At 46.4% G+C, this 26,515-nt stretch overlaps 1 protein-coding gene across 2 annotated transcripts; it reads right to left on the bottom strand.

Moving 5' to 3' along the window:
* Positions 1-14,202: 14,202 nt before the first annotated feature.
* Positions 14,203-20,766, bottom strand: Cpxm1 (carboxypeptidase X, M14 family member 1). Of its 2 annotated transcripts, XM_005068620.4 has the most exons (14): positions 20,529-20,766; positions 19,523-19,684; positions 19,300-19,409; positions 19,067-19,206; positions 18,862-18,952; positions 18,173-18,323; positions 17,989-18,077; positions 17,549-17,672; positions 17,271-17,467; positions 17,007-17,186; positions 16,627-16,924; positions 16,321-16,460; positions 14,770-14,872; positions 14,203-14,583 (listed from the first exon to the last, which is right to left on the bottom strand). In XM_005068620.4, the coding sequence occupies exons 1-14, from the start codon at positions 20,674-20,676 to the stop codon at positions 14,342-14,344; spliced, it is 2,175 nt and encodes a 724-aa protein (XP_005068677.1). In that variant the 5' UTR covers positions 20,677-20,766; the 3' UTR covers positions 14,203-14,341. The 2 variants fall into 2 exon arrangements, with proteins under 2 accessions (XP_005068677.1, XP_040602224.1); XM_040746290.1 differs by lacking the exons at positions 17,271-17,467; positions 17,549-17,672.
* Positions 20,767-26,515: the final 5,749 nt, after the last annotated feature.

The raw sequence follows: 26,515 nt of genomic DNA on the forward strand, positions 1-26,515 counted from the left end.
ACTTCCATCTGTAATATTTTACCAATAGATCATCTTAAGTATGTATCTTTTTAAGTATATGACTATTTCATCTACAAATGTCACTTGATGTTTTTATTTTAATTTGATGTCTAATTGTACTGCTTACAATCTTCAGTTTTATGGTGAATAAAAGTTAGGGATAGTGAACATCTTTATTCTTGAACCTGGATGGCAGACTTTAGCGTTTCACCCCGAAGTGCCATGTTTGGTTTATAGTTATCATCAAATCTAATTTTTTAATTAAAAATTGTGACTGAATTCCAATTATTTCAAAACACTTTTCTGCATATCCTAAGATAATCAAGTGATTTTCTGCATTATTTGGTTAACATGCTGAATCACATTAGTTATACGTCTAATTTTAAACCATTGTATTAACCATGGAATGACATGTTTAATGGTGGACTGCTACATGTCCTCTGCCCGGGTGTATTAATTGCTAATATGTGACCCTCTCCCTCTTCCTCTCCCTCTCCTACTTGTGTCCTTCCTACCTCTCGGCACATAAAAAATATTTATTTCTATGACTTCTGGGAAGGAAAATGCAGAAATCTACATACCATATTGACTTTTTCTTTCCATTCTAGCTTCTGGTACCTCCTGGGATCCAGGGAGGAGAAAATATGAGAACAAATTACTTGTGGTCATTTGACCTCCCTATAACTCATCTTTTAGGTCCTATTCTAAGTGTGTGATTCCAATCCAGCTAGGCGCCACAGCTCTGGGTCCGCTCTGTTGGGGGATCCAGGAGAGCCCCAGTGGATGACCTTCCTAGAAGCAAGCGCCTGTGTCCAAGCGCCTCACCTTACTCTAACAGGGCGTCAGCACCCGGGAAAGGGATTGGGAGGAGGGGTTCTGGGTTCGCAGCTACAGGAACTGCTTGGGTGAGGATGAATAGGAGGGTTTTGAGTACAAAGTTCCAGCTGGAGACAAAACGGAATAGACATCTTGACTACAAAGAGGAAGCCAGGGCTTCCCAGCAGGGAGTAACAGAACAAGATGGTTTTAGACTTCTTTTGATTACTTTGTTCATTGAAGGCAAAGGAGCCAAGCATTTAAAGGGCGAAGGGAAAATGCCATTAAATAGCAGGTTTGCTGTCCATTGAGATTTAGTATTAAATATTCATCTTACTTTTAACCCTATGCTCATGTGTAAAAGTGTGTGTGTGTGTGTGTGTGTGTGTGTGTGTGTGTGTGTGTGTGTGTGTATCTGAGGAGCTTAGAAGTGTTGAATGATCCTGCAACGTGGGTACTGGAAACTGAACTCCGGCCCTCTGAAACAGCAGTATTCACTCTGTTTTGTTTTGTTTTTTGTTTTTTCCAGACAGAGTTTCTCTGTGGCTTTGGTGACTGTCCTGGAACTAGCTCTTGTAGACCAGGCTGGCCTCAAACTCACAGAGATCCATCTGCCTCTGCCTCCAGAGTGCTGGGATTAAAGGCGTGCGCCACCACCGCCCGGCACAGTATTCACTCTTAACACTGCCCCATCTCTCCAGACTCAGGGCTCGGCATTTTAGCATCTTAGTTCTCCAAAGCTTTTCTCTCCTTTCTGCCAGTCTGATAGTGAAAGCTGTTCCAGTGCCAGGGGCGGCGGCAACCTCAGGCTGTATGGAGCCCTGTTAGCTATTGTGAGCCTGCTCCCTGCCATGCACAAATGTCCTTACCCACAACCGACTTCACTCTCAGGTGGATAGGGAGGACCCAGTCATTTTTGGACTGGTATTTGTTCAAATCTGACCAGCATTGGTTTCTGTGGTAAAAACTGGTTTCTCTGGCCACTGCTGGAGCCCTTCATAAAAAGCTGGGCCTAGAGGTTCACCTTGCCAAAGCAAACTGGTTCCTGCTGAACTGTGGTGGAGTAGCTGCCGAAAATGCCCAGACTCATCAGGCCTGTCAGTAGGTCTCCCACTGTTTCCCCAGCATGGAGTCCTGCAGAATCAGGCCAGTTCAGAAGTGTTTACCAAAGGCCGTCAGACATCTCTCTGAGCCCTGTGGAGTGAGGCAATGTTGGTCTTACCTGAAAACCAAAGAGCCCATCAATGCGCTTAAAGTGTGAGTATAGTGGTTGGTGAAATGTGTTTTCCCAAATAATAAGTTTCCCCACTGATGCAGTTTGCCGGATCAAGCTGAATTACAAGAAAAGCAACAGGCCTATTGAGAATAAAGCATCTCCCTGGTGGGTTCACTGATCTCAGAGAACAAAGCCAGAGAAGTCGCTCCCCCAAGCTAAGGCAGGGAGGTTTACAGACCTTAGTCGAGGGGTGATGATGTGCCAGCCAGGAGCTGGGACTGAGCCCAGTTGTGGTCAAAAACTAGTTCCCTGGGTGGACACTCGGGTGTCATTCCTTTGCTCAGAGGTTTTTCAGTGCTGGAGGGGTTGGAGAGTGTAGGCAGACCGGGCTTTCCAGTTTGTTCAGGGGCTAGCTGGAAGCTCTAGCTGAACAGTTGGCAAAGAGGATCTGGGGGAGACACTGTGCCCGTTGCCTAGTGTCTCCAGGAAAAGGGGAAGTTAGGCCTTTCTCTATGCCACCCCATGTCTTGAGTAGTGAAGACTCTGCTTCTACAAGTGAAGCTTATAGGATGTGTCCTAGGCCATTGAAAGGCAAAGAGTATGCATCCTCCCATAATGCCAGAGGAGGCTGGCAGGGTGCTGCCACAGAAGTGGACACAGATAGCAAGTAAGCACTTGACTCAACCAACAATTGTCAGTTGTCGGAAGGACGATAATATTGCTTTAGTTATGGTTTCTATTTCCGTCATCAAATACAAACTTGGAGAAGAAAGGGTTTGCTTCAGTATACAATTCCCAGGTCATATTCCATCACCGAGTGTGGGCAGAGTTTTCTGTCCTGCCAGCCAGCTCCTAATACCACACAAATGGCAGGAGATGTCCTTTTGTATATATGTTACACTTATTGGGTGATGAATGAAAAATGCTGCTTGGAAATAGCCAGTAGAGGCGGGAAGATAGGCGGGGCTAGGAGAGTAGAGAATTCTGGGAAGCTAGGCAGGAGTCGCCATGAAGGGACAGAGAGGATAGGATGTGCCAGGTGTTCTCTGGTAAGATAAGGCCATATAGTACATAGATTAGTAGTTATGCGTTAATAATTAAGACAGAGCTAGCCAATAAGAATCCCTGATATCGGCCAACAATTTAATAATATAGCATCCATAATTAATATAGTGTGTTCATTTGGGGCTGACGTGGCAGGACCTGGTGGGACAAGAAAAACTACAGCAGCACAGAAACTTTTAATTATGAAAGCTCGGCCGATAGCTTAAGCTTGTTACTAACTAGCTCTTACAACTTAAATTAACCCATTTTTATCAGCCTACTTTTTGTCTCATGGCAATACTCTGTATTGCCCATGCTGCTTCCTCTCCATCTGGCTGATGACTCTACCTTTCTTCTTCCCAGAATCCTCTGTGCCTGGAAATCCTGACTGATATTAGCTGTTCAGCTTTTTACTAAACCAATCACAGTGATATATCTTCACAAAGTGTAAAGGAATATTCCACAACACCTGAGGGAAGTTGCAGCAGGAACTTAAGCAGGGCAGGAGCCCGGAGGCAGAAACTAATGTAGAGTTGATACAGGGGGCTTACTGGCTTGGTCCCCATGTCTTATTCAGCCTGCTTTCTTACAGCATCAGGACCGTTAGCCCAGAGGTGGCGTTGCCCACAGTGAGCCAGACCCTCCCACACTGAAGAAAATGCCCCACTGGAAATCTTCTAAGGACATTTTCTCAGTTAAGTTTCCCTCTTCCCAAATATGTCTTGGTTTGTGTCAAATTGGCAAAACCACCCAGCAGTGTCTACATTACTTCTGTTGAACCATATCTCTGGTTGCTACAGACATCGCTAAAAACTGATCAAAAGCTTGTCCCCCATCACACTACCGAAGGTTGGGTTCCCTTTCCTTCCTCCGTTGCCTTCTAGGTCAGGTGACCCCCTGCCAATCCCCAGGGTAGGATGAGGGATGGTGATCCTATTGTCCCCCTAGTCTCACTGGAGTCTCTTGGCGTCAAGTCTTGTTCTCCTGGTCCTTGGATACTCAAAAACAACAAAACATAACAAAAACAAAACAATGGAACCTGCTCTATTTCTTCCTCTATACTGCTGGGACTGTGGTCTTAATTAGCAGTTTCTCTTAGGCAGCTCTCGGTACCACTGATGAATAGAGATGATGACAGAAAGGAGCTGAAGGGGAACCCAGGGGACAAAGACAGGGTAAGTGCTGAAAAAGAAGCCCCGGGCAGGGGAGCTAACGGGGAAGGAAAGGCTCTGAGACACACCCTAGACAGAGGAATTAGACGGTATTCCTGTAACCCACAGACAAAACTGTCATGTTTCCAGCTACACCAGCAAAGGCCGGGTAGAAAGCACCATTTTTCACCATCCTGAGATTGCAGGGAGCAGTTTCAGGTAAGACTAAGTAAAGACCTGTGATGTTCATCCAGTGAAGCGTTCTCCCACTCCCGCTATCTCCTGATTTCTCAAGGAAGATCACATAAGAAACCAGCATTTCCACCCTTACTCAGCAACCACAAAGTGCTGCTCTGCCTCCCTTTGGGCTGGTGTCTCCAGAAACCTAGTAAGAGATCAGGACCATAACCCAAAGTTACCTCTTCCCTGACACCATGGTGTCACAGAGATCACAGTTAGATCCAGACTCCCTACCCTTGCCTATCAGTAAAAACAACTCTTTAGGAACCAACCTTGATCATGTGGAGAAACTGGATTTTCTACCTCCATCTGACAAAGTACCCCTGCCCCCACCCACAATGATAGATACCAGTAAAAAGCTAGTTATAATATGAAGTTGTCAGGTATGGTGGCACAGGTCTTTAATCCCAACACTTAGGAGACAGGCTGGTGTATCACTGTGAGTTTGAGGCCAACCTGGTCCATATATCAAGTTTCAGGCCAAGCAGACATAGTAAAACCCTGTCTCAAAACAAATAAAAAAATTTCAAATCAAAAAAGACCTTGGAGGAGCTGGAGAGATAGCTCAGTAGTTAAGAGCTCTGACTGCTCTTCCAGGGATTCTGAGTTCAAATCCCAGCAACCACAAGGTGGCTCACAACCATCTGTAATGAGATCTGGTGCCCTCTTCTGGGCTACAGACAGAACACTGTATACATAATAAATAATAAATAAATCTTTTTAAAAATGACCTTAGATACAACACAAAATCAATATAATTAACAGATTATTTTACAGTGATTGACAAATGGTTATGAATATTCTCAAAGCAAAATGAAAACAGCCTTAGCAAAGAAAGATAGTGAGAGCGGAGATATGAGAAAGCTAATTAAAACACTAGAACTGAAAAATACAGTTATGGCAAAGTAATAATAAAAAGTAATACAATTAATAATAATAATAGTTTCAACGTTAAAATGAAGAGGATAAACAAACAAAATTAAAATCAATTAATCCCAGCACTTGGGAGGCAGAGGCAGGAGGATCTCTGTGAGTTTGAGGCCATCCTGATCTACAGAGGGAGTTCCAGGACAGACTCCAAAGCTACAGAGAAACCCTGTCTCAAAAAAACAAAAAACAAACAAAAAATCAATGAGCTCAACAGGCTAACAAGAATGACCAAAACTTCCCATTTTCCCAACCACAGGGACACTGTTTGCAAAGTGGCCCCTTCTGGATCAATCAGAATTAGCAACCTATTCCATATACTTGAATTTCTTATAAAGATATGATATTGGGGGCTGGAGAGATGGCTCAGAGGTTAAGAGCACTGACTGCTCTTCTAGAGGTCCTGAGTTCAATTCCCAGCAACCACATGGTGGCTTACAACCATCTATAATTCAATCTGGTGCCCTCTTCTGGTATTTAGGCAGAACACTGTATATGTAATAAATAAATCTTTTACAAAAAGATATGATATTTAAAACATCTGTACCTTCACAACCTCCTGAGGAGCCAGGTCAGTGTATTGATTGTGCTTCCCCAAGCCTTCCTGTATGAAGACTTTAGGAGGTAGTAGTTTCAAATTAAACTTGAAATCTATAAATTTGGAGTCTATGGACTTTTTTTTTTGAGCCTATGGTTTATTGTAGTAGGTATCAAGCTTGAGATGTATAACACAGGTTTAGATCACCCTCGTCATGTTCTCTGTTGATTTCCAATAGGATTTATTTTGAACGCAGTGCATATGAAATCTCTATACCAAGCAGAAAAGAGTATTTCTCCCTCAAGCAGAAAAATGCATTAATATTTATTTCTTGACAATAATACATCAGATAAACACACAGAAAGAACAGGGAACTTTTACAGGTGTCTCATAAAGGGAGGGATTGTCTTTCCAAACCTATTGACTCAGAGAGCCACAATCAGATGTTATCAATCTGTGTCTACTTGTTGCTTCCAACATTTGTGGGAGGAGTTGCTCTCAGCGCTTCGTGGCTTCCAGAAAATGGTCTTAGGTCTAGTCACCACATCTTAAGCAAGCATGCATTTTTCTGAGTCAGGGGCAAGAATGGATCACAAAGAAACAGGGAATATAGTAAAATCAAAGCTATGTATTTAGTGGAGCTTGTAGCAGTTAATTACATTGGAAGTCCAAAGTATAATAAGATTGATTGTATTGTTGTTCTAAAAGGTCAGTTGATTCTAAACAGACAGAGTATGCAGTATGTCAACAGAAGGAGTGCAGGGCTCTAAATGGTCTCAAAGCACAGCATTAACTTGGCTACAGGTTGATGAACATTTGATTTGTAAAGGCAAACTTTAAACAGCATTTCTCAGAAAAATCACTCCCACAATGTGTTTCTTAAAATTGCTTATGTGTAAGGGTATTTTTGCCCGCATGTATGTCTGTGCACCACGTGTGTGTGGCCACTAAGGCCAGAAGAGGACACTGGAATCTCTTGAACTTACAGACTGTTGTGAGCTGCCATGTGGGTGTTTGGAACTGAACCCAGGACCTTTGGAAGAGCAGCCATTGCTTTTAACTACTGGACCATCTCTCCAGCAACACAATGTGTTAATTTTTATTATGTAATTAGAGGATGAGATCCACTCATTTAAACTGATGTGTGATTTGCACATACCACTTTGCTGTTGATTTTCTCTGACTCCTCGTGTGTTAAAATATTTTTTCTTAACCAGCAACCTGTGTCTGGGTTGGTGACCGAGGACCAGATGCATCCATATCTGAGTGGCCTGTGCTGCTACTCAATGATATGGAGACATCTGGGCCCGAGCTGCTGCTGTGGCCCATGTCAGGGTCCGTGGCCCAACTGCAGTCAGGGTCTGTGCTAATGTCCGATGCTCTTGCTACCATCGAAGGCCATACAGACACCCAAGGTCAAGGCCGAGTTAGTGTCTCAGGGCCATACTGCCGTTGGGGGCAGGGGTGACATCCAGACCCAGATGCTGCTAAGGAGCATGCTGGGGTCCAGGATCCTCCTGAGCTGGGGGTTTGACCTGAAGTACAGGTTCTACACTGCCACTAATGGTCACATAGAGGCCCAGGCTTGGGGCCCGCAACCTGAGGCCTTGGTGTCCTGCCAGTAACCACACGGCTGCCGGAACCATTCTCACCTGATTGGTTATTCCCTCTACCCAGAGCCAGGATGTTGTCTGGGTCTAAGCTGCTGTCTAGAGCCACGTCTGGGCCGCAGCTGGGGTCTGTGTTGATGTCTGTGACCAGTGGCACCTCAGGAGGCCCTAGGAATCAGGCGCGATGAAATAAGAGGGCTGTACTGAGGCAGTCCACCCTCCACTGCCCTGGGAAGCTGGTCTTACTCTCGCTGCCCACGATAGCAAGAGAGCTGGGCCCTGCACTTGGGAGAGAGGGCCTCCACCCTTCGCTGCAGGTGAAGAGGAACCAAGCCTGAGGGCGTGCATGATGGGGAGCTGACTCCACCACACCTGAGGCGGTGGTTCCATGCCTAACTGACCTAACTGGCTAACACCCAGACCCACAATTGGGCCTTGGGCTGACCCGCCCTAGCGTCAGTCACATCTAGGTCCTTGAGAGCTTGTGAAGGGACTGGTCCTGCGGAACGATACCCGTAGGACCTCCAGGACACAGGATACCCCAGAAGAGCTCCGGTGAAGATCCAGTAAGAATGGTGTACCAAAAACCAGAGGTCTTGAACCAGACCGATGACTTATTGAAATGGACAGTTGCCAGTCAAGCTGATGGGACAAAGGGGTATACTGTATGACACACTGGCGCCTCCAGTGCCATCAAGACGGATGAAGAGGTGGCGGAGAGGCAGGAGACAAGGAGAAGCAGAGATTTTGCTGTTTCGGGTGTGGTTTTTAGGTTCTGTTTTGGTTTAATGGGATTTTTCTTTTTTCCTTTTTTTATTGTTCTTGATTTTGTTTGCTTGCTTACTTTGTTTTTTTGTTTTTTGGGTTTTTTGTTTTTGTTTTTTGTGGTAAGAGGATGCAACAGGGATGAGAGTGGAAGTCCAGGGAGAGAACAGAATTGGGGTGCATGATGTGAAACCTCCAAACATTCAATAAAGAAGTTAAAAATGTTTTTCTTCTGTATCATTTAAATCCCCATCTCTCCCTTCACTATTTCCTATAAGTTGTCTCAGTGGTTACCATGGCAATTGCAATGTCATTCAACAGTATACCAGGGTCTGTCTAACTTTCATGGTGTGCAGGAACTCCGATCCTCCACAGTTCAACTCCCTCAGCATCTCCTCTATGCTCTTGTCATACAAACTATATATATATATATATATATATATATATATATATATATATATATATATATTGGTTTTTGGTTTTTACGAGACAGGGTTTCTCTGTATTGTTTTGGAGGTTATCGGTCCAGCCCGGCCTCGAACTCACAGAGATCCGCCTGCCTCTGCCTCCCGAGTGCTGGGATTAAAGGCGTGCACCACCACCGCCCAGCTTTATATTTTATGCACTATATATTTGCCAGTGTAGACTTTTTGTAACAGCTTCAAGATAAAATTCACAACTTTATAATTCATTCATTTCAATAATACAGTTCAGTAGTTTCCAATATAGTTGTAGAGGTATATATCACTATCAGCACATTCAGTTTTAGAACCAGGAAAGAAAAAAAATATAGTCACTAAAACAAACACAAAACCTTATTCATTTTGTTCTAAGACTCCTACCAATTGTGTCCACCACTACACAGTAATTTGTTTTCTGTATCTACTGATTCGCCCACACCAAACATTTCATATAAAAGGAATCATACAAGGCCACCTGGGATGGTAAAGCCTGTAATCTCAGCACTTGGGAGGTGGAAGCAGGAGAATCAGGGATTAAAGGCCACTCTGAGCAACATACCTGTCAGCAAGAAAGAGTGGCTGAAGAGATTACCCCCACCCCCAGAGGATGTGACTCCAGAAATCCCTTCTGGCTTCTACAGGCAGTATGTGGAGCATAGACAAAACACCCATACACATAAAAATAACTTTAAAATTGTGGGGCTGGGCAGTGGTGGCGCACACATCTAATGTCAGCACTTGGGAGTCAGAGGCAGGTGGATTTCTGTGAGTCTGAGGTCAGCTGATCTACAGAGGCCAAGTCTTCAAACACGTGAGAGTGAATGGCATTTCCCTTTAACACAGTGGGTACAGAACTTGAATTTTGCAAGGTGAGAAGAATTCTGAAGACAGATAGTGGTGATATTTGTCCAAAAACATGAGCGTATTTAGCACAACTGACCTGTACCCTTAAAAATAGTGACGATAAGGTAGGCATGATTTAAAAACACCTACCATCTCAGCTATCTAGGAGGCAAAGGCAGGATAGCAAGTTCAAAGCCAGTAACTTAGGAAAAACCTGTCTTGAAAATAAAAGAAGCACTGGGGAAGTAGTTCAGTGACTTAGCACCAACAAAGCATCACTAATCTAACTTTCATGTGAGTGGAATCACACATTGCAATGTATGTACTTAGCAAACTGTGTTCAAAGTGTATCTGTGCTGTGATGTGGGCCAGGATCTTCTTCCTTGAAAATATATTTTTATGAATTCTTGGAGAATTCTTTATCATATTCACTCTCCCAGAAACACACACCCACACCCACACACACACCACACACACAGAGGCACGCACATATACACTTCTTGTCCTTTTTTAAGCCGGGCAGTGGTGGCGCATGCCTTTAATCCCAGCACTCGGGAGGCAGAGGCAGGCGGATCTCTGTGAGTCTGAGGTCAGCCTGGTCTACAGAGTGAGTTCCAGGACAGGCTCTAAAGCTGCACAGGGAAACCCTGTCTTGAAAAACAAACAAATGGGGAGGGAGAGGGAGCTGGGACTGACATGCGAAACAAACTTGTTTCTAACTTAAATTTAAAAAAGGAAGAGAAAAAATAAAAAAACAAACAAAAAATAAAAAAGTTCTTCAGGATGAACTTAATTATAAAAAAGTAATATTTGTGAGCAGTGATTGGATAATGCTGGGCCATGGTTGCACACACTTTTTATCCCAGTACTTGGAAGACACAGGCAGGCAGATCCCCAAGTTCTAGGCCAGCCTAGTCTAAGGGCTAGTGCCAGGGCTACACAGAGAAACCCTGCCTCAAAAACAAACAAACAAACAAACAAAAACAAAAAAACAAAGCCAAACCAAACCAAAAAGAAAAAAATTGGTGAGATTCACATTTTCTTCCTCTCCTTTATTTTCTCTTTCTTTTTTTCTTTTTTCTTTTTTTTGAGACAGATTGACAGGATCTCACTATATAGCCCTAGCTGGCCTGGAACTCACTATGTAAATCAGGTTGGCCTCAAACTCATGGTGATCCTCCTGCCTCTGCTCCTGCCTTTGCAGTGTAGGACATGGCCGCCCCTTCTCACCCCTGGAATTCTTTTGCCTGTGAATTTTTGTCTTTTATCAAATCTAGAAAGTCCTCCAATAACATCTCTTTGAAAACTGCTCTTGTAGGCTGAAGACAGGACTCGGCAGAAAAAAAAGCAAAAAACTGAAACCAATCCCCAGCACCCTCAAGAAGAAATGTCATGGGGTACTTAGAGAGAGAGGTGAATCTGTGGCTTCTGTAAGATTCCTATTCAAAGACTTGAGCCCCAAACACTATAGGGCTAAGGCTTTTATATATTTTGGACTTTTTTGTTTGGTTTTGTCTCTTGTATGTGATGAAATAGCATCCTGATTGAGTACTTGAAGCTATGAGACTTCAGTGTTAGAGGTGAAATGGTAGACACTCAGGGACACTGACTGACCGGGCCATCAGGCTGCTTCCTGTTTTTCTCTAATTCCACTTGTTGGGGCACCTACCACAAACCAACTCGTTCAAGTTGTCTTCTGATACCCCAAAACACGCCTCAGCTAGGGGTGGGGTTCTGTGCCTCTTGCCCCTCCTTGCTGGAATCTTGACTGACTTGCTCTTGTGAAGGCCTTGTGCAGGTAACCATAGACACTCTGAGTTCATGAGTGCAATAACAATGAGTCTCTGCTGTGGTCATATATTGTTTGTGATTTAATAAGGCTTGCCTGGAGGTCCGAATGCACAGCCAGCCACACTAGTTAGTCATAGATGCCAGGCAGTGGTGGTACACACCTTTAATCCCAGGACTCAGGAGACAGAGGCAGATGGATCTCTGTGAGTTCAAGGTCACCCTGCACTACACGAGAATGAATCAGTCTAAAAGAGTAACAGAGCTCATGCCTTTGATCCCAGCACTAGAAAGGTATGTAATTAAGAAGCAAAGAGTCTCATTCGAGATTGAGTTTCCAGTCACAGGGAAGACAGGATCACCCCAGCCTTGGTAGAGGTAAGAGCTCTCTGGTGGTTTGCCTATTTTGCTTCTCTGATATTCAGCTTGAACCCTAATATCTGTCTCCAGGTTTTTATTATTCCTGCTACACTCTGCATTAACCACTACCCACTGCTAAAAGGAGCTTATTTGACTTAAGGTTGAAAGCAAAACAGATCTATGGACATAAACAATATTTAGAAGACAGTTCAACATGACTATTTGCAAAACAATGATAGTAGGTTTGCCTGCCCATAGGGCCTATTACCTCCAAGTCATGGGCTTCTGACCAAGTTTACAGTACCAGGCATAAATTCCCTCCTGTGGAGCAGGCCTTTAATCCAATCAGAAGTGGTTGACTATACCCAAACAGTCATGCCACTAATACACATCTTGTCTATCATCATGCTGGGCGAAACCATTGATATATTTTCTCTCCCAGTGACCTGCATAGCACATTCTAGCACTATAAAAGCTAGCAAGCTAGGAGGATGTTTCTTAGTTCAATTGATTTCTGTATGTCCTACAACCAAAGAGTGTGGTGTCTTTGGCAATAGGACCTTACTGTAGACTGAAGTTTCTGTCTCTCCCAGTCCTGCAGCTGTTTAGTCTGAAATAAACACACGGAGATTTATATTGATTATAAACTGTTTGGCCTGTTGCTCAGGCTTCTTCTTGGATAGCTCTTTCTTATTTACTCATTCTATTAATCTGTGTATTTCCATGTAGTCTTGGCTTACTGGTGATGCCAGGCTTCTCTGACTCTGCCTACTACCTTTCTCTATGCTTGGAGTTTCCCACCTGACTAAGTCAACCAATAAGAGAAACATATTCACAGCATACAGAAGGACATCCCTCATCACTTTACCATCTACTTCTGCTGAATAACCAATAGTAATAGCAATTGTCTGTGTTGTTTTGTGGCCTCTGGGTCACTGGCCCATTTTAACTTTTTAAGAAAAGATGTTTGAATATTTTGCCTGCATGTATGTATGTGTCAATGTCCATGGCACTCAGATGAGGGTGCCAGATACCTTGGAAATGGAGTTAAGCAAAGTTGTAAGCTGCTACGTGGGAGGTGGGAACAAAACCTGCATCCTCCTTAAGAAAAGTAAATGCTCTCCAGTCCTAGTATTCGTTTACTTTAAACATAATTCCCTAAAGTTGCACAATACAGTGATTCTACTCAGAAATCCTCTCCAGTGTTTTCAACATGTAGAGAAGCTCACTTAGCATTGATTTGAAGTTTTTTTCAGACTGATTTCCAATATTGTAAAAGGTTGAAGGCTAAGAGCTAAGTCTCCCAGACTTCTTTTTACCCTGGATTGCTCATATAACCTAGATACCACCAAAGAGATTTTATGGTCCTAGACTTTGGTGTATAATTGTGCAACAGGAGATGACATATTTTCTGATAATCACAGTAGTTGAAGTGTTCAGTTCTTCTGGTACAGATAAAGAAGTTTCTAGCATCTGGTCTCTAGTATCTCACCTGCTGATGGAAAGCAGATGGTTCCTGTGAGATATTCCTACAACATGGCTTGGCATTCCTCCTGTCTTTCTTGACATTGGCTATATAGTTTGGAATAGGAAACACTGAAGTCTTGTCCCTAGTCCTCTTGGACATTGTATAAACTAAGACCTTTTAACAATTCCTTTTTTCTTAAGCCATCTAGATGGATCCTATCGTCTGCAACTAAGAATTCTGTTATAACCAGTGAAGTAAAAACAATCCAAAAAAAATAACAGACCAAACTCAGGGACACAGAGAAATTTCTGCTACTCTGAACTGTAAAGGGGCCAAAGGCTTACCTACATTTTACAAATCTCCTTATCACTTAAGTTAGAATTAACATCAGCATAACCAAATACAGATTTATAAACACTGAAGCAGGGACAGGCAAGACAGTTCAGTAGGTGACAAGCTTGATGACTTTTGTTTCCTGAGGCCCACATGTTGAAGTAAATTGAAGTGCTTTCAACTGATCTTTAGTCCCCTATTAGTCTCTTATATCCTATGCCCAGTCCACCTTCATCTGAATTGCTACAACCACCTCTACTGCATCCTTGACTGTTTCAAGTCTCTGCAGACCGGCACTTCCCGTGTGTGTGACTCCCGTCTGCACTACCAAATCAACTGTCTTCCACCTTGGTGTACTTCCCAGTGTATTACTTGACCCCTCCTAACTAGAAGCCTCAGAAGGATGGATACAGACACGGCTGACTTTTAACTGCTTGCACACTTGACACACCAAGCAGATGCTTAAGGAATATAACAGAAAATCACAGGCAGAAGTGAGCTGCTCTGCCGATCCCCAGGTACAAGGGCTCAGGTGGGATCTTCTTTGTACACAACGTGTTAATGTGTGTACAAGTGCATGCTGATTAGGAGCTCAGAGGCAGGCTGAGACCTACATGGAGGAGGACACTGAGACAACAGGAATGTCAGGCACTGGGAAGCTTTAATAAAGCAGAGTACCTCTCCTTCCACCCTGCCCCTCCCTCCTCCCCTTCTCCTGCTCCTCCCTCGGTTCTAGACAGGTCCAGCCTGTCCAAGGATGTGTCTCTTTGAGTTGAAGACATTAATTCTTCTGTCCCCTCAGCCGCTCCAGCTTCCTCCGAAGGTCTGGGGGCACCTTAGCCCCTGCTGCCAGCAGCTCTCGAAGTCTCTGCTTGGGAGTCTTGGTGAGTAAGAAATTGCAGGGAACAGGGCCCTCCTCAAAGGTGACCCGACAATGTTGTTTGACTGTATGGTAGCCCTCAGCACTGGCCGCCACCATGTAGTCCCCAGGAGTCAGTAGCCGCCAATAATCTCCGCCCCAGGCTGACAGAAGTGAAGCCGGGAGGTTAGATGGGGTTCAAGGATCTTCAACTTCTGACCAGCTGAAAGGCCCCCAGCTTTGCCCTCTGTCCCCGCCACACTCACACTCACACACGCAAACTCACACTCACACACACTCACACACTCACTCACACAAACACGCACACTCACACACACACACACACACACCTGTTGTAACATCATGGTTAATGCCCTCCACAGCAATGACAGCATCCGCAATCCCCAGCTCTGTGTCTTTGTCCCGTACAACTCCTGCAATGCCCATGCGCACCTGTGAAGCAGAAGTTTTTAAGTGGATTTTGTTGTTGTTTATTGTTGTTGGTGGTGGGTTTTTGGTTGGTTGGTTTTTTTTTTTTCTGAGACAGGGTTTCTCTGTGTAGCCCTAGCTGTCTAGAGCTCACTTTATAGACCAGGCTGGCCTCAAACTCAGAGTTCCACATGCTGCTGCCTCCCAAGTGTAGGGATTAAAGATATATGCCACCACCATCCAGCTGAAGATTTTTGTTTTAAGGCAAAGTTTCAATATGTAGTCCAGGCTATCCCTGAGCCTGATTCTCCTGCTCCATTTCCCAAGTTCTAGAATTACAGGCATGAGTCACATCAATCTGTATAAAAGTTTATCAAAACCTTGAGGTGGATGTAAGATTTCAAGTTTGAGACTAGCCTGGGCTACATAGTGAGCCGCTTTTTTCCCTTTGCATAAGAGCAGGACTTCATTAACTTTGACTGTTGCCTTGCAAGCCTGATAAGGTGCCAGGTCTACTATGATCCTTGGTGAAAAAATTTCTATTAAAAGGGAGGGGAAACTGTAGCTGGGATGTAAAATAAATAAACTTATTTTAAAATATCTAATTGCACTAACCCTGATCGTATAAGTGTGGTGATGCTGTATTAGGCTTGTCCTCGTGTGTGAGCAGGTGTCCCTGCTCAAGGTTCTCTATCACTCTCCACCTATTTCTTTAAGGTGGGGTCTGTGCTTGAACGTGGAGCTTACACTTGGCTAGGCTGGAAGCCAGCAAGGCTCAGCAATTCTTGTCCACCCATTTAAGAGCTGGGGTTACAGGTATTTATGGGGTGCTCAGCTTGTTACCTGGGTGCTGGGATCTGAACTTCAATCCTCTTTTTAAAAATTTTTTACATTTATTTTGTGTGGGTCTGTGTTTGTATATGTGTACACACATGCCGTGGCAAGTGTGTGAAGGTCAGAGAACTTGAAGGAGTTGGTTCTCTGCTTCCAGCATGGATATCCTAGCGATTAAACCGGGTTGTTAGGCTGAGCAGCAGGCGCCTTTACTGAGCCTTTCACACTGGGGAGGTATCTTTTGTAGAATTCATGCATGCTCTTCTTATGAAGCTGTTCATAGGATTCTCAGTACCAGAGGGATGTAACACTTTGTACCAAGGCATGTTTTACATCTCATTGTGTTTTCTAAGAAAAGCTATCCTGACAATGACACGTTTGTAACAGTTCTAGGGGCCACCCCTTCACCTCAGGTTACTCTGAGTTTCATTGGCTTATAACTTCTAAAACCTCCCTACTAGCAAAGTGCACTTCCTTGCCTAGATCATTCCAAGACAATCTGATATCACATGTGGCCCACAATGTAGTGGAAATCTGATTCCAAGTAAGATTGCTGGTGTCCCGCTTCCTTAAGGTACAACTCCTGGGCAGCAGGCAGGGTAACTCAGAGGGGCCAGAACTGGGGATTCAGATCCCACCTGCTCCAGGTAAGTGAGAAGGGCATCTTTGTTGTTTTCCCACTCCTGAGGCAACTCCTTCTCGTGAGGGAACTTGTCACAGGACAGCTCCACAGTGACCTCAAAGCAATTGGTGTGTAGGTAGCTGAAGTCGTTCATACCTGTGGGGAGCAAAGACACTGAAGTGTTAAGTGGATGGAGAGGAGCCCCACTCTCCCGGTGCTCTTGAGAGACACTCGGTAAGGACTGACAAGGACTATACATTACAAAAGACCACTATGGGATAGACGGCTATAGAGACAGGACTAATTCCACTCAGGCACATACTCCCAGGAACTGTGTGCCAGTCGGCTCCATTAATGACATTGCCATGCAAGGAGAAGTCCTGGCTATGACAAGGTCGGCGATCTGTGTCTTGCATGACCCTATTAGTGCCAGCGTAGACAGTGCTAAGCCAGCGAAAGACAGCATCATCCGGTGTGGGGGTGAGTTCACGAGCAGCCCACGGGGTCCGAGTCATGTCGAAAGGGTAGGACACCACAAGTTCACCCCCATGGAGGTTGGCACTTAGTACAAACGGAATACGTTTCATCCATCTGATCACTGCCCATGTTTCAGGAGCCACCTAGACAAGGGTAGGTGAGGATGGGCTGCACACAGAGACAAGGGTCCTTGCCAGCCCTCCACCACTGCCCCCAAATACTCACAGTGGCATTAGGCAGCGTATAGTAAGTAGGCAGTGGCAGGTGATGGTTGGGGACAGTGTGAGGTACCAGCCCATCGTCTTCTGCGTACCACAGTGGTGTGTTGAGGTCAGCAAAATTGTGGTTAAGGTCAATGCCCTGGTGGGTCCAGCGACCCTCTGCCCAGCCCACCAGCTCTGAGCCCTGCCAAGAAAGGGCCTTGTTCAAGTAAAACAGGCTCTGTGTATCACGGCAGAAGGACAGAGAGGCCCTTGCCAGGTGGCCTACCCTGTGGTAGGCAGTCTCATAGCCATCAGGATTCATGGAGGGCAATAGGTGAATACGTGTCTCAGTAAGCAGCCGCGTCACTCGTGGGTCCCCTCGCAGGAACTCACGACATAAGAACTGCATCAAAAGCAGAAGTAACTCCCGCCCCAGGGCCTCATTCCCATGCATGCCAGCCACATAGCGGACCTCAGGCTCTCCTGGAAATACATGGAGGCTTAGAGCTAGCTCACACCATAGCCTGCCCCGTGCCCATTTCTTCCCATTCCATCAAACAGTACCCAGCTCATGCTCCCCAGGCTGGTCTGACATCTCCATCACATACAGTTTCAGACCCTGGTGGCTCTTCCCAATGCTGTAGATACGGGTGATGTTGGGGCACTGTTCATTCACCTGTTTCATCAGCTGGGAAGCAGAGGGGAGCACAAGGCCATTACACACTGAAGTCAGACCATGAGTAACCATGGAAGGACTTACAGAGCCAGAGCTGCATACAGATGGGAGCCACACAGTACGATCCAGAGAAGGCGCAGCAGACCAGGAGGAAGGGACAGAAAGGGGTGGTGTCATGACAAGGCAATTGGAATAGAACTTAGGATCAAGAGAAATGGAGAACAGTGGGACACAGGAACAGGAGGCTCATGGGTAGTCACAGCCAGTTTGCCCTGGCAGAAAGAGGAGAGGCAGGCCTCCTTCCTGGGTCACAGGGTTTGGATCTGACCTTCCTCATAGCCTTATAATTGTGATGCCGGAAGTCCAGAGAGTCAGAAGATTCCAGTGTGTGGGCCTCGAGGAACAGGTCATTAGGATCTGGTGAGAAGTGAGTTCCAGGTAAAATTAAGTTCACAGCGAAGGATGCCCCTGAAGTCAGGCCCTGCCCATACAACATTTGCCCAGATGCTCACCTGAGACTGGACAGGCCAGGATCTCTGCCCGGAGGCAAGGCGCACCTCTCTGGAACCAGGTCTGAGGCAGCAGGCGAATGAAGCGAGCAACCTGAGGCTCTGGCAGGAGGTTCAACACCGGGGTCTCTGGGTCTGAATTGGCAGGAAATACCTGGAGATATGGAGTGCTTGCTGAGGCTGCTCAGACCTGACACTGGCCAGGGAAGGAGTTCAGGCTCCCACACTCAAAAGTCAACCCTCCCTGGTGGGTTCAGCTGGAGATGTGCACGCTATCAAAATGGACCCCCATTTCCATAGCTCCTGCCAGTGGGCAGCTTTGGGCGCCTGTGTTTTCTGACATGGTCTCAGCTCATTAGAGCAACATACCAATTCTGCAGCCTTGCATAAAAGAGGTCCATGAGACGGGAAACCAGAGCCATGAACAGGCAAGAATTAAATAAGCCAGAGGCTCAAGGTCAGAGGGATGCCCCAGGAGGAAGCTGCAGCACCCATCTCGTGGTAGAGTTAATGGGGGATATCCCAAAGGAGCTGGTGCTGGGTAAATAACTGCCCTGTGAATGCACAAAGTCCTGGATTTGAGCCTTAGCACTGCGAGAAACCCAACATTCTCCTGGAACCTATCTGCAGAGAACTTTTTTGCTAGCCCAGCACCCTAACAGGCTGGTCCCAGCCACTATGGGGTCACTTACCATGTCCATCCCACTGCTGTGATTCCTACTCTTCCACCAGGTCTGACTGTCATTGCTGAACTGCACCTTGTAGGATGTGACCCAGTCATACCTGGTCAGAGAGATAAAGAGAAATATTATACAGAAATACTGCCAAGCAGTACCACTGCAGTACTTCTGTGTCTGTCCACTAATCATTTCCAGGATAAGAGTTAGCCTCCCTCACCTCCACACAGAATTTCTGCCCTGTGTAACAATCCCTGAGAAGCGGACAGGATTCTTAGCATCCACCTGCAGCCAAGGCTCGGTGTCTTGCTGCTCGGCACACCAAGCCCCATCATACAGATCACCATCTTCCAGGCCTGACTGTGGATACAAGGTCATGGTGATCAAGCCGGGTCGGCCGACAGACAATGGCTAGGATGCGGGAAGAGAAGGAGAAAGTCCTAAGGCGCTGACCTGGATGTTGAGCCTTCCTCGGTGCGGCCCAAGGCCAAAAGACTGGCTGCTAGAGGCTTCCAGCTGGCTATCTGAAACCCGCAAGGACTCCAGGCCTAGAGGGGGACAACCTGGAGTAAGCACAGAACAAGGAGACAGGATTAGATAGAGGGCAGCCACAGCAGCTCAGGAGATGAGCCTGAGTGTGATCCTATGCTAGGCAGGGACCCTGGAAAGGCAATACCTGGTTCTTGTTTCTCGGGGAGAATGAGGGTCTTTCCTGGGCTGGCGGTCACCAAAGGCCTGGCCGTCACCGAAGGACCGGGCTGCCTTAGCTTCTTTCTCTTCTTGACAATGACCTTTTTCTTCTTGATGACTCGCAGCCGGACATGCTGTTCTGAGGTCTCTAGGGGACCGAGCAGGAGGCAATGTACCAGGGGAGGAGAGAGTGTCATGAAAGCCAGCTGGAAAGGTCCGTTAGCCTGAGAAGGCATTTGAGCATATGGGACACTAACTACGATCACCCAAGTCTTAGCATGGCATTCAAGTCCTGTCACCTATCCCTAACCGCCTTTCTTAGTCACTTCCTTGGTGTTCCTTCTTACACGATTGCGTCTTTGGACAGTGTGCCCTCTGACTCTGATCCAGTGGAGAGTAGTGTCGAGCCACTAGAACTGGTCACTTTCAAGATCCAAGTTTTTTCGTTTCTAACCACTAGACCTCACAGAAATACTACCTCCCACCTCTGATTTTGCACCTCCCCTGACCATCCTCCAAGTCATCCTTCGTTTCAGACTAGGCCTCAGGTCTAGCCCTGAAGTCAGTGCTTGGTCTGCTGGCCCAGAGCTCTGACTTCCCACAGGGAGAAATTGGAAGGCCAGGCAGCCTGCCTGTACCCCATGCCGCCCCATCACCCCTTCTTTCCCCCCTCGTCCTTGGCCTTAAACTCTCTCCTACACAGGCTTACTCTGCCCCTTTTAGTCTGGTGTCTCTTCACGTTTCTTGAGTTCCTCCAGACTCTGGCCTCAGTGTCTTCATTTGGGAAAAGAGAAGGCTGGAGTTGAGGCAGCCAGCAATCCACTGGGCCTGCCCTGGAACTGCTGACTAGGTCTGACCCGAATGGGGTTGCTGAGTCAGCAGCCATTGCACAGGGCTGTGTGTCCCTGTTCACAGGGCGGACTGAAGGACCCAGCTGGGGGAGTGGGTCTGACCTGCCCAGCAGCCGATCGATCCTGTGTCCCAGAGCTCACCGTTTGCCTTCGTGGACGGCTGTGTAAGGCTGCTATGTGGAGCCAGGGTTGAACCCGGCGCCAGGCCCAGCGCTGAAGCGCTGGTCGCCCCCAGACTCAGACCGACGGAAGGTGCAAAGGCAGTCACAGCGAGCAACAGACCCCACATAGCGGGAGGGTCGTTGGGCCCGCCGTGCAGAGACTCTCGGTGGGTTCTCTTCTTCCTGCGGGCGCCTGCGGAGCCCCCCGCCCCTTCCTGCCCGCCCGCTCTCCTCCGCCCCACGCCCCTCTGCAGCCTCCGGCCCGCCCACAGCCACTCGCTGGAATCCGACCTCCTAGGAAAGGGGAGGGCCGACTGGGGAGAGCCGCGAGGTACCCCAGTGGCCGAGGACTGTGGTGAGCCGCGAAGACCCCCGGCGGTGGCGGCGGGCTGGGGCCTGCCCAGCTACCCAGTGCCCGCATCCTCAGCGGTGCCCGGCCTGTCACTGTCTGCGAAGCCACCGCACTTTTCATTTGACCGGGGGCGCCCATCCCATCGCAGACACCTATGCAAGGCGCTTTGCGCGTGGTCTGAATTTTAGTCAAACTTCAGTTTACAGACAGATAAACTGAGGCTCGGAGCAGCGTCTAGTTGATGTAGCCCAAGTAGCAAAGCTGTGAGCTTTGGAGAGGAAACAACCTGAGAGTTAACTCCATCCAGAACTTCGGGTGCTTTGCTGATACGGGTGGAACAAAGTGGAGAGTCCGCTGGAAAACAGCGGTGGAGTGGGGGGGTGAGGGCTCAGGGCTGCGGGCGAGTGAGGGTTCTTCTGCCATTAATCCCAAAGACAACCCATGGGGCGCAAAGAGAGGCAGCACTTCCCCCGGTTCCGCCTCTTTTTCCCTCCCTGTGCTGCCACGTTTGGGGGGGGGGGGGGTTACATAACTCGAGGAAGGCAGCCAGAGCTGATAACCGAAGAACTGGCTCCAAGAATAGAGAGGCCAAAGCTTGGTGTGCGCCCAGTTTTCTCTGTTCCACCTCCTTCCCCTCTTCCTCTTCCCATCCTCCAGGAGTTCTCAGATCCCTCTCTTCCCCAGGACCCTTCGGTTACCTAGCACCTCAGCCATCCACCCAAACGAAGGGCCTGTGCTCCTGGAGCTTGTTCTGTCTTTGCTTCCACTCCTATGGACCATCGTCTATGTAAACAAACCGAATAACATCATCAAGCCCGCGCCTTTATGGCAACATGAACAGAACCAGGGTCTGGTAGAAATGCATAAGGTCATATGTGGGGCTCCTAAACTAAGGCCACCTCCAGGAAGGGACCACTCCAAGGACACTCGAGAGAGGGGCAGAGAACTCTGATAAGAGAGTGATCACTAAGGACCAATGCATGACCAAGTCCCTTCTTGGCACCCCCCACCTAAGCAGCCGTGCAAGGTCAGGGTCACCTGAAAGAGAGGCACAGAGAAATTTAAGGAAGCCTCTGTGATAAAACACAGACCAAAAGCAACGTAGGGAAAGAAAGGATTTATTTTTGTTTGTAGGTTCATTCCGGGGAAGGTCAAGGTAAAACTCAAGCAGGAACATGAAATAGAAACAGGAGAAAAGCCCTACTGGTTGCATATCAGGCCCATTCTCTGCTAACTTTCTTATACAGCCTAGGAACACCCGTCCAGGGAATGTGTTACCCACAGGCTAGGCCCTCATACATCAATTAGCAAGACAGTCCCCATAGGCCAATCACATCTCTGCAGTTCTGAGGTTGAGGTTTTCCTCTCTGACATATCAGGTTGACAACAGAAGCTAACAGGATATGCACAGGCTTTCTGAACACAGCACTAATGCACATATGTAAGACAACAGACTCTGCTTCCTTGAGTTACAGGCCAATATCTGAAAAAGTAGAGGGCTCTGGGTTTCCACCAGAAGCACCACGTTCAACAAAGTTTCCCAGAATGCTGTAAAAGGGAAGAGGGGAGAGAAAAATCCCAACAAAAAGACATCTCAGACCAAGCCCCCACTCCTTCCTTCCACCCTCTTCCTCAGAGCTCCTTTATGCCCATCTCAGTCCCTAAAACACTTAGCATCTTCTCACACCCCTCTCTTACTAGGCTATTGCCTCCGGCCCTGGCCACTGGGTATTGGGGCTACGAAGGCAAGAGGCCTCAAGACAGATTCAAATGAGGATGACCCCATGGATACAATGGCAAGTTTACATTCAGTCACCTACAAATCCTGGTCTCTATCCCCAAGAGCCACATGGAGAATCTTTGGCTGCCACAGGTACAAGTATGTTTCAGGGAACAACCTAGTAGGTTGGATGGGGCACCTGTCCAAAGGAGATTTTAGTTTAAGGGACAATCTGGGATCAAGAGTTCAAAGACAGCACGAGCATTAAAACAATATAACGAATAAGCAAAATTCTGATGTCATTTTGCCTTTTTGGTTATATGTACATCATCTTTTTCTGTGCAGGAAGCACCAGTAATTTTAATTTCACATGATTATGAACCGGTAAGACTATATGTGCTCTATATAAGCCAGACTGGTCTTGTCTTAATTAGGCTTTCCATTGCTGTGAAGAGACAGCATGATCACTTTATAATAAGGAAAACATTTAATTGGGTGGCTTACAGTTCAGAGTTTCAGTCTGTTATCACCAGGGTGGGACACGGCAGTGTGCGGGCAAACATGGTGCTGGAGAAGGAGCTGAAAATTCTATATCTCAACCCGAAGGCAACAGGAAGTGAACTGAGACACTGGGCATATCTTGAGCATAAGAGACCTCGAAGTCGGCCCCACAGTGACACACTTCTTCCAACAAGACCATACCCACTCCAACAAAGTCACATCTCCTAATAGCACCATTCCCAATGAGGGAGAATTGAATGGGGCCAATTACATTCAAATTACCACAGGTCTCTATGTACCTGAAGATGACATAGGACATCTGATCCTCCTGACTCTGCCTAGAGAGTGCTGGAATTACAGGTATGCATTCCCCACCACACTCAGTTTATTAAAAGTTGTATGGTTTAAGCTCTCTGGCCCTCCCTGTTTGGCCATATTGGGTACTTGGTCAGCAGGGCTACATGGTCTGCATGTTTCAGTATGATTCCACTCATGGCAAGTTCCCAAGAACAGTCCCAGCTGAGATCAGGAAGTTCTTCATCAATGGGAAGACAATCTCCATCTTCCAGTAGCAGGAGCCTGCCAACATCAAATGGGGTGAAGCTGGTACCAAACACTGGTCTAATCAACTGGTGTCTTCACCACCATGGAGAAGGCTGAGGCCCATGTAGACAGTGGAGGCAAAGGTCATACCTCTGCCTCTTCTACTGTTGCCCCCATGTTTGTGATGGGAACGAACACGAGAAATATGAAACCCACTCAAGATTGCCAGCAACGCTTCCTGCACCACCAACTGCTTAGTCCTCCTTGCCAAGGTCATCCATGACAACTTTGGTGTCAGTGACCACAACACATGACATTACCACCCTCCAGAAAACAAGCAAACATGGATAACTCCTCTGGGAAAGTGTGGTGTGATGGTTGTGGGACTGCATAGAACATCAACCCTGCATCCACTGGCACTGCCAAGGCTGTGGACAAGGTCATGCCGGAGCTGAGCAGGAAGCTCACTGATAATGTGTCTGTGGTAGATCTGACCTGCCACCTGAAGAAAGCTGCCAAGTACAAAGACATGGAGGATGGAGAGATGGCTGAGTAGTTAAGAGCACTTACTACAGCCGGGCGGTGGTGGCGCACACCTTTAATCCCAGCACTCGGGAGGCAGAGGCAGGCAGATCTCTGTGAGTTCGAGGCTGGGCTGGACCGACAGCCTCGGAAAACAATACAGAGAAACCCTGTCTCGTAAAAACCAAAAAAAAAAAAAAAAAAAAAAAAAAAGAGCACTTACTACTCTCACAGAGGACCTGAATTAAATTCCCAGAACCCACAAAGTGACTCACAACTGTAACTCCAGTTCTGTCTGGCATTCTCTTCTGGTCTCTTCAGGCATCAGGCACACACATGGTGCTCTGACATAAATGCAGGCAAAACATCCATACACAGAAAATAAATTTAAAATTGTTTTAAAAGGTAATGAATCAGGCACGTGAGGTCTATACAGGACATTTGGGGTATATGAGGAGGAACAGGCTGTTTCCTGTGATTTTTAGCAGCGACACCCATTCTTTTATCTTTGATGCTGGGTCTGGCATTGCTCTCAGTAACAACTTTGTCAAGTTCCTTTACTGGTATGACAATGAATTCAGCTACAACTGCAGGATGGTAGAGTCTATAATTCACATAGTCTCCACGGAATAAGGAGCCCTAGACCACCCACCAGGAAGAAAATGAAAGGAAGAGTGCAACTCAGCCCCCAATATTTACTACCTCCTGTTATAGTTTTCATCCTAGCCCTCCAAAAGAAGGAGGGGGCTTAAGAAGCCCTATTCCCTTAAAGTTCACTGCACCAGAAAAAAATTTAGATTTTTTTCAGTTTGTAACTTTTTTTAGTTTCTTAGGGATTTTGTTTATTATTCTACTTTCTGGACAGTTTCCTAAACGACTCCTCCAGGAGTTAGCCGTCATCAATAAACTCCACCGATAACTTTGACCTCCAGTAACTGATCATGGGGCTGCTTCATTTCCAAGCTGTGGTGACTAAGTATCCATCTGGGAATCAAAGACTCTCCCTCTTATCCTTTTCTCAACTCGTGACTCCATCCTATTTTAGTGAATCAGCACTGTCCTAGTGAATCCTACTTCGGATGCCAATGTTTTTCCAGAGTCCCTAAGACTACTCTCTTGTTCAATGGTTTATCAGAAGAATTCACCAAAGTGATTATACTAATGCTCACAGATTATGATAGAGGTTGCAGGCAGAATAAAACTAACAATAGAAGAATGTACATTGGCAAGGTACAGGAACATTGGGTATGAGATTCCAGTTGTTTATATGAAAATGGAATCAGGTAGCCAGTACTTAATCCTTCCAGCAGTATGGGAGACAACATGCACCAAGTACTGTTAGTAAGAAAAATTCACTAGAGCTTTGGTGTCCGAAATTTTATTGGAGATCAGTCATACAAGTATAGTTGACTACCCATGTTGGTGGACATTAGTTCAAACCTTCTAGAGGCCAAGGTAATCCTAGTTTCTGGTCTAAGTCCTCAGCAAAACTTACACTGTTGTTACAGACTGTTTGATGTGACCCAAGACTTCTGTGTAAATAGAGACATTTATATTGAACAGGATAGTCCAAGGACTTGGAGACTAGCTCCTTAGACAGGCCAGCAAGAGCCAACCAGTTTTGTGTATGAGTCGCCAGAAGAGTGTGTTGGATCCCGTGGAGCTGGAGTGGCACGCGGTTGTGAGCCACCTGGTGTGGGTGCTGGGAACTGAACCCTGGTCCTCTTGAAGAGTGGGAAGAGCTCTTAATTACTAAGAAGCTCTACTCCAGGCCCAAGCCAAATAGTTTTCATGAATAAACATGATACAAATCCAGATTTTCTGAATCCTTTATTACAAGATTGACTGCAATATGCTGTTGATTCCCCACTGAGGTCCCTTTTTACCAACAGGGTGCCTACCCCCATTGTTGTTTGCCACTCATAAACTTGATTTCTACAGACAAAAGCGCTCAGCGGATAGGAGTTGCTTTCATGTTGAAAGTTACAGTTCTCTAACTTCTCTTATCTATCTCCCTCTTCTCTTTCCTCCATGAAAGAGCTATCACCAGTGACTGATAAGATGGGACCAACTCTATAGCACAACTCACTATTCTCAGAGCTATCTGCAAGGTCAGGCTAGACTCCAGACAAGACAATATGCTAGGTTAGCCCTTTCTTCTACCTTGCCCTTCTCCTTCCTCATCTCCTAATTATTTTCCTTCTGAGAACAACTCCAAGCGCTCAATAGAACGTCTGTATGAGAGCCATGGTCTGCCATAGGAGTCATAATCCAACAGTAGATCTGGCACACAGGGATCAATTTATAAGTTATTGTTGAACAAAAAATA

The sequence above is a fragment of the Mesocricetus auratus genome, unplaced genomic scaffold (assembly GCF_017639785.1).
Source record: "Mesocricetus auratus isolate SY011 unplaced genomic scaffold, BCM_Maur_2.0 Super-Scaffold_100004, whole genome shotgun sequence".
Classification (NCBI taxonomy): Eukaryota; Metazoa; Chordata; class Mammalia; order Rodentia; family Cricetidae; genus Mesocricetus; species Mesocricetus auratus.

Coding starts and splice junctions, on each gene's coding strand:
- Cpxm1 (XM_005068620.4), bottom strand. CDS start 20,676: ATGTGGGGTCTGTTGCTCGCTGTGACTGCCTTTGCACCTTCCGTCGGT. Junction 17,673..17,988: donor ATTATAAGGCTATGAGGAAG/GTCAGATCCAAA, acceptor TCTGCTTCCCAG/CTGATGAAACAGGTGAATGA. Junction 14,584..14,769: donor TAACCATGATGTTACAACAG/GTGTGTGTGTGT, acceptor CACTTCTGTCAG/CCTGGGGCGGAGATTATTGG.